This window comes from Apiospora marii (genome assembly GCF_038362585.1).
Source record: "Apiospora marii strain CBS 49790 chromosome Unknown utg000009l_segment0_segment0, whole genome shotgun sequence".
NCBI classification, from domain to species: Eukaryota; Fungi; Ascomycota; class Sordariomycetes; order Amphisphaeriales; family Apiosporaceae; genus Apiospora; species Apiospora marii.
The window spans coordinates 147,786-162,277 of record NW_027117381.1 but is presented as its reverse complement, the minus strand read 5'-3'; the positions used below and the strand labels follow the sequence as shown (position 1 = coordinate 162,277).

Sequence of the window (14,492 nt, the reverse complement as noted above, 5' to 3'; positions counted from 1 at the left end):
CAGCAGGGTCCCATGGCAATCGTACGAGCAAGCCCAGCAAGCCATGCAGATACCCATACCCCACCACCAATCAGGAAGAACAGATCTGCCAGTAGGCTAACGCAACGGCTTGCTAGCAAACAGCAAGCTACATTGCTTGGTTCGTCTGGTGGCACTGGTTGCCCCATATTGAGCTCTCAATAGACTCAGCTAAAGGCAAGCTAAGTACTGAAGACTCAGATGATATCACCAGTTCCATCCCGTCACAATCCTTTCGACTCACACTGGGATCACCATACGAGGGACTGTAAGAGTCGGCTGGGCTGCCATCTTGGGGGCCATCTTGGGGGCCATCTTTTGACTTAGGGGACGTTGAAAGTGACGAAGACTGGCATAATTACCTGAATGAATCGTCCATATAATGGCAGGTCTCCTCGAACGCCACGCATGGTTCACATCATGGTAGATGGTATAATGATCACAAGGCCACTGGTATCCCTGGCATAATCGTAGGGCAGTCACATTGGACAAGGCATGGTTCTTCGTGTAGAAATTTTACTGATTTGAATCGGTCTATATGGGTACTGTCTAGTATTCAACGCCAAAACGGATCAAACGTTCTATGCCGCCGTGTCTTTATTTTTTACAAGTTCTCTGTCTTGAGGTTGGTGGTAACCTCCTCGCGGGAATCGATCTCGAGCTCAGCCAAGTACTTCTCGGCGTCCAGGGCCGCCATGCAGCCGGAGCCGGCACTGGTGATGGCCTGCTTGTAGCGCTTGTCCTGGACGTCGCCGGCGGCGAAGACACCCTCGATGTTGGTGAGGGGGGTGCCGGGCTTGGTGATCAGGTAGCCCTCGGCGTCCATGTCGAGCTGGCCCGTGACGAGGGAAGTGGCGGGCACGTGGCCAATGGCGTAGAACAGGCCGTTGGCCTCGAGGGTCTCCTCCTCGCCCGTCTTGTTGTTCTTGATGACGAGGTGGCTCATGAGGCCCTTGTCGTCGCCCTTGACCTCGACACCCTGGGTGTTCCAGCGGACGGTGACCTTGGGGTGGTTGACGAGGCGCTGGGCCATGATGTTGCTGGCGCGCAGCTGGTCCCGGCGGACGAGCACGGTGACGTGGCTGGCGTACTTGGTCAGGAAGGTGGCCTCCTCGCAGGCGCTGTCGCCACCACCAATGACAACCAGCGGCTTGTTGCGGAAGATGGGCACGGCGCCATCGCACACGGCGCAGGCGCTGATGCCGTTCTGCCAGTACTTCTCCTCACCGGGGAGGCCGAGGCGGCGGGCGGAGGCACCGGTGGCTAGGATGATGGAGTCGGCGGTGTGGACGGTGCCGGGGGCCCACTCGGTCTCGTACTTGAAGGGGCGCGCGGACAGGTCGAGCTTGGCGATGGTCTCGGAGATGATCTGGGTGCCGAAGCGCTCGGATTGCGCGCGCATGTTGTCCTAGAAACAATTGGTGTCAGCAAGTCTCTAAATCTCGCAACGCTGCGCAGTTTCTTGGACGTACCATCAGTTCCTGGCCCATGATGCCCTTGGGGAAACCGGGGAAGTTCTCGACCTCGGTGGTGGTGGTGAGCTGGCCACCGGCGGCGATGCCATTGGCCATGAAGCCCTCGTAGAGGACGGGCTGCAGCTCAGCGCGGGCCAGGTAGACGGCGGCGGTGTGGGCGGCGGGCCCGGAGCCGATGATGACAACCTTGGAATGCATGTCTCTGGCGGTGATCTTGTTGATTTTGGTGGGTGGAGGGGTGTTTTTCTGGAGACCGGCTGTAGCGAATGCAGCAAAGGAGACTCCTGAGGCGCCGGCGCGAAGGGAACGACGGAAGGTTGAGGAAAACAGCTTGACGGTGTTGTAGTGAGTGGGTTGGGATAAACAGAAGAGGGGGGTGGGTGGTGGGCGTGATCGGACTGAAGTAGCTGGCAGGCTGGCGATTTTCGAGATAAGCTAGTCAGGGCAAGTGGATGCAACTGCAACGATTGCAATTGAACAGGTAAGCGGCGGCCGGTGGGGACTTGGGATCACCTACAGGGGCACAGATGAATGCAGTAATTCTAAGCAGTGGAAGAAGGGAAGAAACACGCGGAAGTCTGCTCAGAAGTCTGCTGTCTGCTGTCTGCTGTACAATGGCTTAGTTCATTCCGTACTGGATGGTGAGACGGCGATGGCGACGGTCGTCATGCGGATGCGGATTTGGAATCCGCTCTGCTAGAAAATTTCCTTTTCAGTGCTGGGCGCGGGCGCGCAGCCAGCACAGTTTGCCAGCCGCAGAGCCGGGCGGGCGTTAGGCCTTTAGGATCTCGCCTCAAGACTCAAGACCCCGGGCCAAAAAGGACCCCGCATTAGTAAGCGCGACTTGAATTCCAGGGGACTTTTTTCTATGGAGGGGCAAAGAACAGGCGGGAATCCCGAAACACCCCGAGCAGGCAATTGGGACCTTCCATGATAAGACATTACACCCATTGACGTCCTTTGGCAATTGGGGTTTGCTGTCTAATCCGAAGCAATAACAATCAATTCCAGATTCTTGAGAATGAGACTCGGATGACCATATTATCGGTGTACTGACCGAATGAAGCATTAACCTAGATGTTGCGGAGCGCGAGCCAACTAGCCAAAACTGACCGCCTTGAACCAATGAATATCAGATGCCTTTACACCAAAGTCCATGCACTTCAGTGCCATACCACCTTGATGCTATGTCATTTGAGTGCTACGAGAGCCTCGCCGCATCGACTGAATATGCGCATGTGGCTCATAGTGCTTAGATTGTGCTACTTTGGTGTCTTCCCTAGGCGTGCTGGCGGGCTCGGAGTCGTTGTGCTTTTCTTGAGTTTGCAATTCCGATCTCTTCAAGTCCGCCATGAATGCAGCCCAAGAAGCACCGGTCCGGTCCGATGGCGCATACAACAGCCTCCGTACCAGACCCGCGGTTGCCCTAGTATATTGGATGATGGGATGAAACCGAACCAGCTCCCTTTTCTCCTCCATGTAGTAGACGAACGGGAATGAGTTGGATATGTCCAGTTACCTGAAGACTATGTGACATGTGTGATCTATAACATGGGTGTTTGTGCAGTTGCAGGGATGTCAAGCCAATTGCTTTTGACATCAGACTTCCTTTTCCCAACTCGACGCATCCCTTCTTGCAGGAACGTGCATAGTATTACCGACTGATGCTTGGTCTCGCAAAATAGAGGTAAACATACTTGCGTCAGCTGGTTCACGGTAACATGAATGGGAATACCACCACACATTTCCGTTTGTAGCAAGCATGGAGTAGTACAAAGTCGTCAAAGGGCGGCTTGCTGCACATGTCATCTCCTTGCCTACTGGATGGATCGCTCTTATCTGATTAAGAAAATCTTATCGCCGCCGCATGACCTAAGATATTCCGATGTCGCCATACACGACTATGCCGAGAAGGTATATCAAGAAGCATGCCTTCCTTCCATGAAGACTCTCTGGGCAAGGGGCAGATGCGCTGACTCCAAACGATATATTCCCAGAAGGGCATTCTCAGCCGCCTCCGGCCAGGGACGAACAATACTATGGATGGTAGCATCGAGCCTTGGGGAGATGACGCTATCGCACCAACCCGCACCGCTAACAACGGAAGCATGCCACTTTTGTGGAGTTTTTCAATGGCACCCTGTGGAACACTGCCTGCCCATTCGTCACTTGGTCCTCCCCGAGGAAATAGCGACTGCGAGCAACGGGCAGCCTCCAGGATTTCCTCAATGAGAGCGTGGGTCGCCGTTGCCCCCCATGCCCGAATCCAAGCGGATGTGGATTATGTAAACCTGCTCAAACTCGATCTCAAGATGCCTATCACATGGGGTCCTGCCTCCTTCCAATGTTCTTGTTCCAGGGCCTAGGTTGGCCGACCCGATTACATTTGTTTCGTAGACCAGCGAGAGAGCGGATTGCACTCTCTAGCATAGTCATTGAAGTTTCGCCACGGTCACTTCTTCGCGCGATCCAGCCTATCAACACAAGGTACTCGCAATCGACCTGCCTAGAATCTGAAATACGATATCCAGACAGTCCTTCCAGGGGCCAAGAGTCGCAATGGCTCCTCAAACGGATATCCCAGTCGCGGCTAACGTGCTCGGTGTAAGTGATGTCATATCTTGGCTATGTTAGGGTGTTGGTGGTCCAACCAATCACGATGCAACCGCAGCCCGCTTCGACCCTTACTTGGGGGATTCCCAAGAAGCAAGCACCGAACGCAATCCTGGCTGATTACTGATCGTACATATCTGACGATGAACAGACCATCGGAACGATCCTGTGGTGCGTCCAGCTGGTGCCGCAGATTTGGGCCAACTGGCGAACCAAGAAGACTGATGGACTGCCGGCCAGCATGATGTTCCTCTGGGCCGCATGTGAGTACCTATATCCCGTACTTGCTTTACTGCCTTCGCGGAGGATCTGACTAACACGCGTGCTGCTAGGTGGTGTCCCGTTCGGCGTCTACGCCATCATCCAGAACTTCAACATCCCCATCCAGGTCCAGCCCCAGTGCTTTGGCATACTGTCCATCGTCGCCTGGGTCCAGATCTTGATGTACTCCCAGTGCGTTGAAACCTGTCCACACATTCCTCGCCAGCCAACCCCTAATGGCAAGAAGTGACCACAATGCTGACACACAACCCTTCGTGACCAACAGCAACTGGCCCACCTGGAAGGCAACCACCCTGGGCGTCGTGGTGACTCTCGCCTTCGGCGGTATCGAGGCGGCCCTGATCCTGACCCTGCGCGTCATCTACGAGCGCGGCAACGAGACGCCTCCCATGGTCGTGGGCATCATCGCGAGCATCCTGCTGGCCGCCGGCCTCGTCCCGCCCTACGGCGAGATCTGGAAGCGACGGGGCCGCGTCGTGGGCATCAATTGGGTCTTCCTGTCCATGGACTGCTCGGGCGCCTTCTTCTCCCTCATGGCGCTCGTGGCCCAGAACACGTTCGACATCCTCGGCGGGGTCTTGTACATCATCTGGTGAGTGCCAATCTATGATCGATCCCCCTTCCAATTCAATAGAGAATGCTAACTTGGGGGGATACAAGCTGCGCGCTTGAACTGGGCATCTTCACGTCCCACCTCATCTGGCTGCTGCGGACGCGCCAGGTACGCCGCGAGGCCAAGGCGCAGGGTAAGACGTTTGACGAGCTGGCCGCTGAGTACGAAGCGAGTGGCGAGCCGTTCAAGTTTGCCGAGCGCAAGTCCAACAAGGATTTGAAGAAGGACCCGAGAAGCAGAGAGCTGTCTGTGCTCGAGGCCGGGTGTGATAGCAGCAATGAAGCATCGTCACGTGAGCAGTCCGATGCCGAGAAGCAGCAGGCTGGCAGCGCGGGACGCGTGCTTCCCTGATGGAGGAGTTTATATTGGTCATGTGTGTCGAAGTCTGTCTGAATGGGATGAGAAGAAAAACGAATTATCTGCATTAACGTGTGCGCAGTTTGAGCAAGCAAATGGCAAACTGGCTGGCTATGGATGAATGTGGTATCACTAATCAAGCTGGAGGTATCCAATCTTGGGGGAATGGCTTTGCTCAAATACAATCGGTGTACAAAAACAAAACCTGAGAACCAAACTGTCCTACGCTGAAACGCGGTCCAATCGCTCTCGTTCTTCTCCTCTTCCATGCTCGCCCTACTTATTCGAGCAGAGTCTGCTTTCCCTGCACGTCGAGCCCCTCGCCCTGGCCGCCGTACTCGCGGGGCAGCTTGACGCTGAGCCGCAGCACCTTTGTCTGGCTGGGGGAGGCGAACTCGCCGGCCATGTTGGCGCCGTTGCCCATGGGGTGGAACTTCTCGGCGGTGCGCTTGGCGATGAAGACCTTGACGGCGGCGTAGAACCAGCCCATGATGGCGGGCACGTTGACGAAGAACTTCTGCTTGAGCAGCTCGGGGTAGTTCTGGCCGAAGATGGTGACGGTCTCGCGCACGGCGGCCTTGACCTTGGGGTTCTGGCGCAGGAAGCTGACGGACTTGTAGTCGTGCACCTGGTAGATCTTGTAGGGGTCCCAGCTGGCCGTGATGGGCTGCGTGGCGGACGAGATGTCGAGCTCCTGCATGGCGAGCTCCATGAGGGCGATGCGCCACTGGATGAACTCGTCGCGCTCGCCGAAGGTGGCGTTCATGTCCTGGACGTTGCCGTAGACGTTCCAGGTGAAGACCTCCTTGCCCTCGGCGCCGTCGCCCTGCTGCGACGACGAGGCGTCGTTCTCGTCGCGGCAGTAGGTGGTGACGTAGCCGAGCTTGTCGAACTTGGCCTGGGACCAGGCCTGCTTGGTCAGGTCCAGGGGCTTGGTCTGGGCGCGCCACTCGAGCGTCTTGGTCAGCTGTTCTTTCGCCTTGGCCAGGACGCCGTCGTTGGCGTTGAGGTACTTCTGGAAGACGATCTGGCTGGGGACGTGGTGGGCGGGGTCCTGGAGGACGACGCCCCAGATCTCGGGGTGGCCGTGGACCTTGGCGGCGAGGTGGAGCTCCTGGATGTCCAGGCTCGGCCTCTCGGTCTCGGGGGTGCCGGCCGAGGCGGCGGCGTCCTCGGCTTGGGCGGCCTCGGCTTCCTTCTCGGCTTCCGTCTTGGAGGGGACGGAGGTGACGGCGGCGGCGGTGGCGGTCTCGACCTTGGCTGGGCCCTCCTCCTCGTCGGCCTTGGCTGGTGTCTTTTCGGCGGCGCCCTCTGCTGTCTTGGCGGGGTCTTCTTCCGTGGCCGGTTTCTCGGCGGCGGATTCCGTGGGCATGGTAAGAGTGGCCGCGATGTTCTCGACGTTCTCCGGCGTAGTGGCCGTGGGTTTGGTCTCGGTATCCGCCATACTCAATGATATATGGTATATTAAAACGTTATACAAAAAAACTAAAAAGGCAAAAGCGAGCATTAACTTATAAATAAAAGAAAAGGGGAGGTGAATGAGTGTTGGGAATGATGCAACAAAAAAGTTGATGGGGGGAAGAAGGGCGAACTGCAAATCAATCGAACTGAATTGAGTTGAGTTGAGAGAAGAGCAGTCGATGATGGGCGGCGGTCCCCTCAAGGTGCTGCTCTCTTATGATGGCGGGAAGTCACAGTAAGATGAAAGTCGGCACTGGGATATGAGGCTGTCAGCAAGGGGAGCCTCCTGATCTGAGCGGGCCCCCCGTGGCTACACCCTGAGCCCCCTAAACTGCATTGGTCCGAAGGCGGCTTATCCGGGAAAAGGAAACATCTGATTAGATCTGCCGGGGGGTTTCTGATCTTATCTACATGTGCCTATGCACATGTACCGTAGCACCAGTTGCCATGTAAAGGCCGTCGTCGCATTGGCATCTTTTAGGATACCTCTTGAAGCGTGCATCGTCTCTACAAGCCATCTTGTCAGTTCGAATTTGGTCTTTTCGGTCGCGAGATTGGCCCATGTCGAATGGCGGTTTGTTCTCCATTCCAATGGAACGATAAATGCTTCCATTGGAAGACCCAAGACCAGAGCAGCCAAGGTACGAACATGTGGTGGGGCGCAAAAGGCGGGATGATGGGATGTGGATGCCCCGCGCCAACCCAAACCCGGAAGAGCTCCCAGCTCTCATCTCAAAGTACAGCCTCATTCCGAGATTGGCATCCATGTAGAGAACGTCGTGAACAAATCACATCCCGAATCACCATAATGTTACTGCCGCTCGTGTTGCGGCTCCATCATATACCCCTTTTCCAGTAACACAATTGGGTGAGAATTTGCAAGGCGATGAACGTAATTTGGCCAAGGCGATCGATGCTCCAGTAATGCCATCTCATATCCCAACTATCCGTCTTCTACGCCCCCGGAACGGACCGCATCATGATCCAGGGAATTTTCTACGCCCGCTTCCTGCCCCAAGAGGGTGAGTTACCATTTTTCATGGAAATGAGGTCGCGTCACGCACAATTCTAACGACCCGTTTGCCTACGTACAGGCACCAAGATTGTGGCCCAGTCGCCGCCGGGCTGCATCGTGGCGACGACGTTTGGGCCGCACCTCAAGCCGCCGCTGGTGGACTTTGACATAATCCAGGAGTACATCATCCCGCGCAAGGCCTTCTTCAACCGCTTCCTGACCGTCAACACGCCCGACAACAAGTACAGTATCCTGGGCTACCCCATCTCCATCCCCCACGAGCGCTACCACCGCAATGAGTTCATCTTCAACTTCGGGCTCGTCGTCGAGTCCGACTGCGACTTCCTGCCCTACGAGAAGCTCGTCCGCCGCCTCGCCGTCACTTTCGCCGAGATGGAGCGCCAGAACGGCTACCTGCGCACCGAGGGCAAGGTCGACGACGGCCGGCGCCCCATCGAGAGCCTGCTCGAGATCGTGAAAGAGGACCTCAACAACTATGGCGAGTGCATGATCCCCGTCGACGAGGCCAACACGCTCAACATGAAGCTCTTCCCCTACCACCCCCGCCCGCCCCCGTCCGCGGCTGGCACGTGCCCGTCCCCAAGATGAAGCTCGTCGACATTGTCGACCCGACCTGGGACCTGACCCTCCAGAAGATCATCCCCCACGTCGACGGCGTCAACGACGTCCGCCGCGTCGCCTGGCTGGCCGACGTCTCGCTGACCCTGACCCAGACCGCCCTGCAGCACCTGCTGTACTACGACACCATCCTCCTGCTGGACATGTTCTTCTTCGCCAGCTGCTACGCGCCCCGCCCGGGCATCCACGATTTCATCACCAACCGCGACGGTCTGGTGGACGAGTGCGCCGGCTACGTCTGCATCGGGGCTTCGCTCCCGGACGGTACGGGGGGCGCGGCTGTCCCCGCCGCGTCCTCCGCGAACCCCAAGACCACCAGCAGCCACCCTGCTGCGGTCGGGCCATCGACGCCGCAGCAGTCATCCTCCGTCTCTACCACTACAACAACGCCCAAAGTCGGCACTTCTCCCGCCACTGCCACTGCCGCCACCAGCCGCGTGACCAACTACCAGCTCATCAAGCTCATGACCACTTTCTGCGTCGGCCGCTCCGTCATGGAGTGGATCAAGCTGCACCAGGACGCCGGCCTGCCCGTGCTGTCCCTCGTTGACGTGCGCCGCCTCGTCCAGTTCGGCGTCATCAAGGGCCTGCTCTACCGCGTGCACAAGTACGTCGTCTCGAAGCAGTACCTCGCCCTGCTCGCGTCGGGGCAGGCGCACCCCTCGCGCTCGCAGCACCGGCGGCGCCAACAGCAGCAACAGCAACAACAAAAAGCCCAGCAGCAAGACCAAAAGGAGCAGCAGCAAAAAGGAGGAGGGCCAGCAGGACAAGGACAGCAGCATAAGTTAAGCCGGCACAGCAGCCGCCGCCGACTGCATACGTGGGACATCCACGATACCAACAACAGCGACGACGAAGACGGCGACGGGAACGACAGCAACGAGGAGACGGAGGAGGAAGAGCGGGAGCGGGCGAGGCTCCACAGCCACGGCAAGGGTCACGAGGAGGCGGAGGAATTGGTGCCTAGCGACGATCCGTTGCAGCGGTATACCGACGGCTGCCACAGCTTCGACCAGATCATCACGGAGCAGAACATGGTAAGTGGCTCTTCCTTTCCTTATTTTCCCCGGGCCGGCTACCACTTCTCGTCACCCCATCGCCCCAGGGCGTTTGTCGGATTGATGGATCCATCCGAGGAAGTCTACTTTCATTCCCTATCCCTCTCACAAGACATGGTACACCTTGGGGCAGCAACAAACAACATATACTGACGCTTTGGGAACTGGCAGGCGGATGCCGAGATCATGGAGAAGCTCAAGAGCTACCGAGCACCCGCGGGGGACTTGACGGTCTTCTATCGGTGAACATGCCTCGGCCTCATATCTCTCGCCAGGACAATACTGATTGTTAATGTGTTGTGATTTGAGATGTCGTTAGCAGAGCATGCCTCGTTGCTCTGGCCATGTACTAATAGAATACATAAAAGTTCCAATGTTGTACATTTTCCTTGGTGGCGATTGCGCTGCTTCCATTCAATAGATGGTATACCATCGAACAAGCTCGTCTCATCAAGGGGAGATCTTATAGTACAAATCGCGCTTCCGTACCGTTTTTCCCACGGCACCAACGCAAAGTCTATGGGTATATGTATACACGTTGTTGCATCCGCCCAACTCCTAGTCCCATACCGGCTTATTTCACCGTCTACCACTTCGAGCCGTCGTGTTGATCGCGTTGTCGTTGTTGTTGCTGCTGGGGCTTCTTGTCCTGTTTTTCCTGTTTCTTCAAATCAGCCCATGCGTCCGACAGCACCGCCGCCTTGGCCTCGTCCTGGTAATCAAGGTCTGGGGGAGCGTAGTGCGGGAAAATCACCTCGTCATGGGGGGTCTCGGGGTCCTGCAGTTGCTCCAGGTGCTGCATGTTGTGTACAAAGTCGGCCATCTCCTTGGTGCTGATGTTGAGCTTCTTGGTCGTCCTCTCGCCGTCGGGACCGGTCACCTCCTGCGTCGACATCATTTCCCTCATCTTGCGCACGCGGCCCGTGCCCGCCTCGCCCGGGTACGACTGCCCGCTGCGCTTCCACTCCTCGTCGCTGACCACCTTGATGATGCGCACAAAGTGCTTGCCGCGCCGCATGATCATCAGCTGCCCGTCGATCAAGAACTTGTGGTTCTCCTCGGGGAACCACGTCTTGACCGGTACGAAGGTCAGATTGCCGACGTGCATGGGGCCCATGCCCCGGCTGCCCTCGGGAGCGCCGCCAATGTAGGCCCCGCCGCCCGTCGTCAGCTTGTGGCCCTCGCCGCTGCTGCTGGCCAGGCCCGCGGCGTACAGGATCCGGCCCATGCTCTTGTTCTTGATCAGGGACTCGGGCAGCTCGATGTCGGGCTTGAACGCCACGGCCCGCTGGGTGCTGGCGGGGCCCTCGGAAGGGTACTCGCGGAGCTCGACCTGCGCTTGGCTTTGGCTCTGGCTGCTGCCGTTCTTGCTGTACCTTCGCTTGTGCTCTTCTTGGGTCTCTTGGGCCAGTTCGGGACTGTGAACTAGCGACACGATCTCGAAGGCCAGCGTGTGGTGCGCGACTCGCTTGCCAGGGTCCGCCGCCTGCCTCTCCATCGTGCTCTTGATCGCGTCCATGGGCAAGAACGTGAGCAGGCGCAGGAGTTTCTCGACGTCGGCGTCCGGGCGGCGCATGAAGTATCCGTACAAGTCGAAGGAGCTGGTCATGAAAGGGTCCAGCCAGACCGCGTTGCCAGCGCTCTTGCCGAACTTGGCGCCCGAGGAGTCGGTGAGGAGCGGAACAGTGAAGCCAACAGGGGTGTGCAGAAGGTCGTCGGGCATGCGCTTCACAGGGTCGGGCTCGGTGTCGCGGAGGTGTTTGACGGCGTCGATGCCGGTCACAATGTTTCCGTACTGGTCCGAGCCGCCAATCTGCATCAGGACCTGCCTGGGGCTCGAGAACAAACGCCACCAGTCCCAGGCCTGAAGCAGAGGGTATAGGAATTCGTCCAGGGGCATTCCGTCGCCCTCGAGCCTCCGCTTGACGTTGTCCCGGGACAACAGAGGACCCATGCGTATGCCGGAGAAGAGGCGCTGGACGACCTCCATGAAGGAGGTGCTTGAGAACCAGGAAGTGTTGTTCAGCAGGGCGCGACTCGACGACCACTCCTTCTGGTACCCAAACCTGGGCGCTAGTCTGTCGACGTTTCGCCAGACCCGGCCGAGCTGGTAGTGGATCTTGGCAATGTTGGTGGTGATGTTGGTGCCGGTCATTTCGTCGCGATCTTGTAACCGGCCAGTCGGATCGCCGACTCGGACGGTTGCGCCACCAATCACACTGTTGGCGCCGTAGCCGTGCATGTACATCCAGAAAAGAGCCATCAGCGGCAGCAGGTGTCCGACGTGGAGGGAGGGCGCAGTAGGGTCAATGCCGACGTAGGCGCCAATCCGCTTCTTCTTCATGAGGGTAGCGATTTGCTCGTCGGTACCAGCCAAGTCCTTCACAAACCCACGCTCTTTGAAAATGTCCCAGAGATTCCTGGCTTCGCCGGCGTCGATCTGGGCCGCCCTCGCCGCCCATGCCTCGTCGGCCGCCCTTCGTTTTTCTTGGACCCGTAAGGATACAGAGCGTATTTGTTGGGCAGTAGTGCCAGCCAGGCGTTGCTTGAGGCAGCGGCTGGATAATGTCGAGCGTGCTCCCGCAGAGCTGCGGAGAAGTGATATCGAGAGGGCCATGGTGGGTAGGATAAATCGTCGACAAGTCGCTGGGATTCGTGGTTGGAGAGGAAAGGCTATTACATGTACAGTAGGGCAAGGCCAAAGCGGCACTAGAAAATTATCATAAGATCATGAAGGGCTTTCGGTCGTGAGCATGAAAAAACAAAGAGTGTAGAGGATCAATTGCTCTTGATTGCTCTGGAGATGATGCATCGACCCCATTGCGACAGGGCAATCTTGAACTTCTGACTGGACCCTTTAGGAAATTTTAGTTGATCGGTAGCGGGAGCTCCTCCAAGGTCCGACCACCGATCCCGCCGTACCTAAGCCAAAGCCAAAACCACCAAGTCCCTGCAAGAATAAACGGCCAGTCCTATTGATAGAATATTATTACATTATTATTCGTTTATTCCACTGTTCTTATTACAGTAAGCGGAATAATTAAGACACGTGCTGTCATGGAATATAAAAAAAATACCTTTAAGTACGGTTCGGTTTTGCAGCTGCCACCCAGCAGGCACGGGCTAAGCTGTTCTTCAGATGCTTGCTTACCTAACCTGACAGGCCTGAGCCCCATAAAAAGCGGCCAGCCAATCAGACGGGGTCTATTATGTATTGATCCTCGGCAATCCCAATTGGAATCGTCGGGTCGCGGAATTCCAATGCAAGCTTGAAGTTCGAGAGTCTGTGCTTCCCATTCGCTCTTCTTCGAGACCATCCACAACTTCAGACAAGCCCTCTCGTCATCGCCCGCGGCACTCGACAGACGACCAACACTGCCGATCACGAATCTCTCCGCTCAGCCACCCAGGATCGCCAAAAGCCGCTCGCTGCATGCAAACGACCAAAATGGCCTCCATCATCCGACCCGCTCTGCTTCGCCAGACTGCCCTCGCGGCTTCGACTCGACGTGCTGCTGGTGTTTCCACAAACCTCGCCCAGCAGTCCGTGAGGAGCGCCATCCTGAAGGACTCGACCCGTTGCGCTGCTTTTCACACGTCCAGCCGACGCAGCCTGTTACCTCCTGGTCCCCGTATGTTGTCTCCGTGTCTTGTGCCGTCACAAATGACATAGCTAACGTTTACTCTCGCAGAGGTCATTAAGGGTGGTGGTACGCATTTACACTCCTACGCCAGTCATGAAACCGCTCGAAGGCCCTAACGGATTGGGCCCTCGACGGTTCATGCGATATGCGAGACAGACTCACTCGACTAACCCGACTTGACACTCTCTTAGTGAACGATCCCGCGCCCGTCCCCGAGCCCAGCCCCACGCACGGCTCCTACCACTGGGTCTTCGACCGCGCCATCGCCGCCGGCCTGGTGCCGCTGACCGTCGCCCCCTTCGCCGCCGGCGGCCTCAACCCCACCTTCGACGCCCTGCTGTGCTCCTTCCTCCTCATCCACAGCCACACCGGCTTCCAGAACATCATTGTCGACTACATCCCCAACGGCCGGTACCCCAAGAGCCGGAAGGGCGCCATGTGGCTGCTGAACCTGGCCACCGTCACCGTCGGCATCGGCCTGTACGAGTTCGAGACCAACGACGTCGGCCTGACCGAGGCCATCAAGCGCGTCTGGAAGGCATAGGCGCAAGCACGGTTGATGCTGGGGGGTTTCAAGGGGCGCGAGGATGATAGAGAGATGAGATGGTGATGAGGTGGGAAGCAAAGACAGCTTTACGCCTTACCGGCATGGTTCCTTTGTGAAGGGTGATGGTGGCTTCTGTGACACGATATCGGTGCCCTCAAGACATGCACCATGTACTGAATACAACTAGCATATACAAACTGTTTTCAACCCTCCATTGACGGCTCACCTTTTCAGTCCTCACCAACACACTAATGGCAATTTCCGCATGGAAGGGGGAAAGAATCGGGTTTTGGAGAAAGGCCTCACATCATGGATGTGGTTGGGTATGCCAGGTTAGGGCTCGCTCAATTTCATATGGATGGTGCCATCCGGCTTGGATGCTAATCATGGCCTGCGTAGATGCGCCGGGTTTCTCCCAACTTACAAGACTTGGTGGGCTCCGAGAGATGGGCGAGGCAAGTAGAGTTGTGAGAATCATCCAAAGGAAATCAAGATAGAGGACGGGAGAAATCTCAGGTTGCTTCCTGTCGTTGCAGTATCATGTTCTGGGAGAATGCTGTTTGGATCTCTCCCCGAACGTGGCTCTCGCTGTAACCTACAAACTCATTTCGACTGCTATCTGGCTTCCACGCCGCAAGAAACCAAGCACTGTAGGGCTTGGTACCTTGCGCCACGGCCAACTCCCTGAGCGCCTCGGTTATCGCGGCGAGCGCGGCTGACAAGCAAGCCCCATCCGCGCTGGCCGAAATTCGCATTGATGAGGCTCTTGG

The 14,492-nt window shown here is 57.2% G+C and overlaps 6 protein-coding genes across 6 annotated transcripts; 3 read left to right on the top strand and 3 right to left on the bottom strand.

The window, feature by feature from the left end:
* Positions 1 to 622: 622 nt before the first annotated feature.
* On the bottom strand, positions 623 to 1,691 carry PG985_011537 (uncharacterized protein; the record flags this gene model as incomplete). The annotated part of the gene is made up of 2 exons (XM_066831304.1): positions 623 to 1,426; positions 1,491 to 1,691. The coding sequence occupies 2 exons, from the start codon at positions 1,689 to 1,691 to the stop codon at positions 623 to 625; spliced, it is 1,005 nt and encodes a 334-aa protein (XP_066679354.1).
* Positions 1,692 to 4,052: 2,361 nt separating this feature from the next.
* Positions 4,053 to 5,352, top strand: PG985_011536 (uncharacterized protein; the record flags this gene model as incomplete). The annotated part of the gene is made up of 5 exons (XM_066831303.1): positions 4,053 to 4,097; positions 4,258 to 4,369; positions 4,439 to 4,559; positions 4,612 to 4,980; positions 5,049 to 5,352. The coding sequence occupies 5 exons, from the start codon at positions 4,053 to 4,055 to the stop codon at positions 5,350 to 5,352; spliced, it is 951 nt and encodes a 316-aa protein (XP_066679353.1).
* Positions 5,353 to 5,638: 286 nt separating this feature from the next.
* Positions 5,639 to 6,802, bottom strand: PG985_011535 (uncharacterized protein; the record flags this gene model as incomplete). The annotated part of the gene is made up of 1 exon (XM_066831302.1): positions 5,639 to 6,802. One exon carries the CDS (start codon positions 6,800 to 6,802, stop codon positions 5,639 to 5,641), a length of 1,164 nt encoding a protein of 387 aa, XP_066679352.1.
* A 996-nt stretch (positions 6,803 to 7,798) lies between these two features.
* On the top strand, positions 7,799 to 9,777 carry PG985_011534 (nitrogen permease regulator 2; the record flags this gene model as incomplete). Its single annotated transcript, XM_066831301.1, has 4 exons — positions 7,799 to 7,841; positions 7,914 to 8,350; positions 8,440 to 9,510; positions 9,703 to 9,777. 4 exons carry the CDS (start codon positions 7,799 to 7,801, stop codon positions 9,775 to 9,777), a joined length of 1,626 nt encoding a protein of 541 aa, XP_066679351.1.
* A 340-nt stretch (positions 9,778 to 10,117) lies between these two features.
* Positions 10,118 to 12,148, bottom strand: PG985_011533 (uncharacterized protein; the record flags this gene model as incomplete). Its single annotated transcript, XM_066831300.1, has 1 exon — positions 10,118 to 12,148. One exon carries the CDS (start codon positions 12,146 to 12,148, stop codon positions 10,118 to 10,120), a length of 2,031 nt encoding a protein of 676 aa, XP_066679350.1.
* Positions 12,149 to 12,979: 831 nt separating this feature from the next.
* Positions 12,980 to 13,719, top strand: PG985_011532 (uncharacterized protein; the record flags this gene model as incomplete). The annotated part of the gene is made up of 3 exons (XM_066831299.1): positions 12,980 to 13,163; positions 13,224 to 13,241; positions 13,367 to 13,719. 3 exons carry the CDS (start codon positions 12,980 to 12,982, stop codon positions 13,717 to 13,719), a joined length of 555 nt encoding a protein of 184 aa, XP_066679349.1.
* Positions 13,720 to 14,492: the final 773 nt, after the last annotated feature.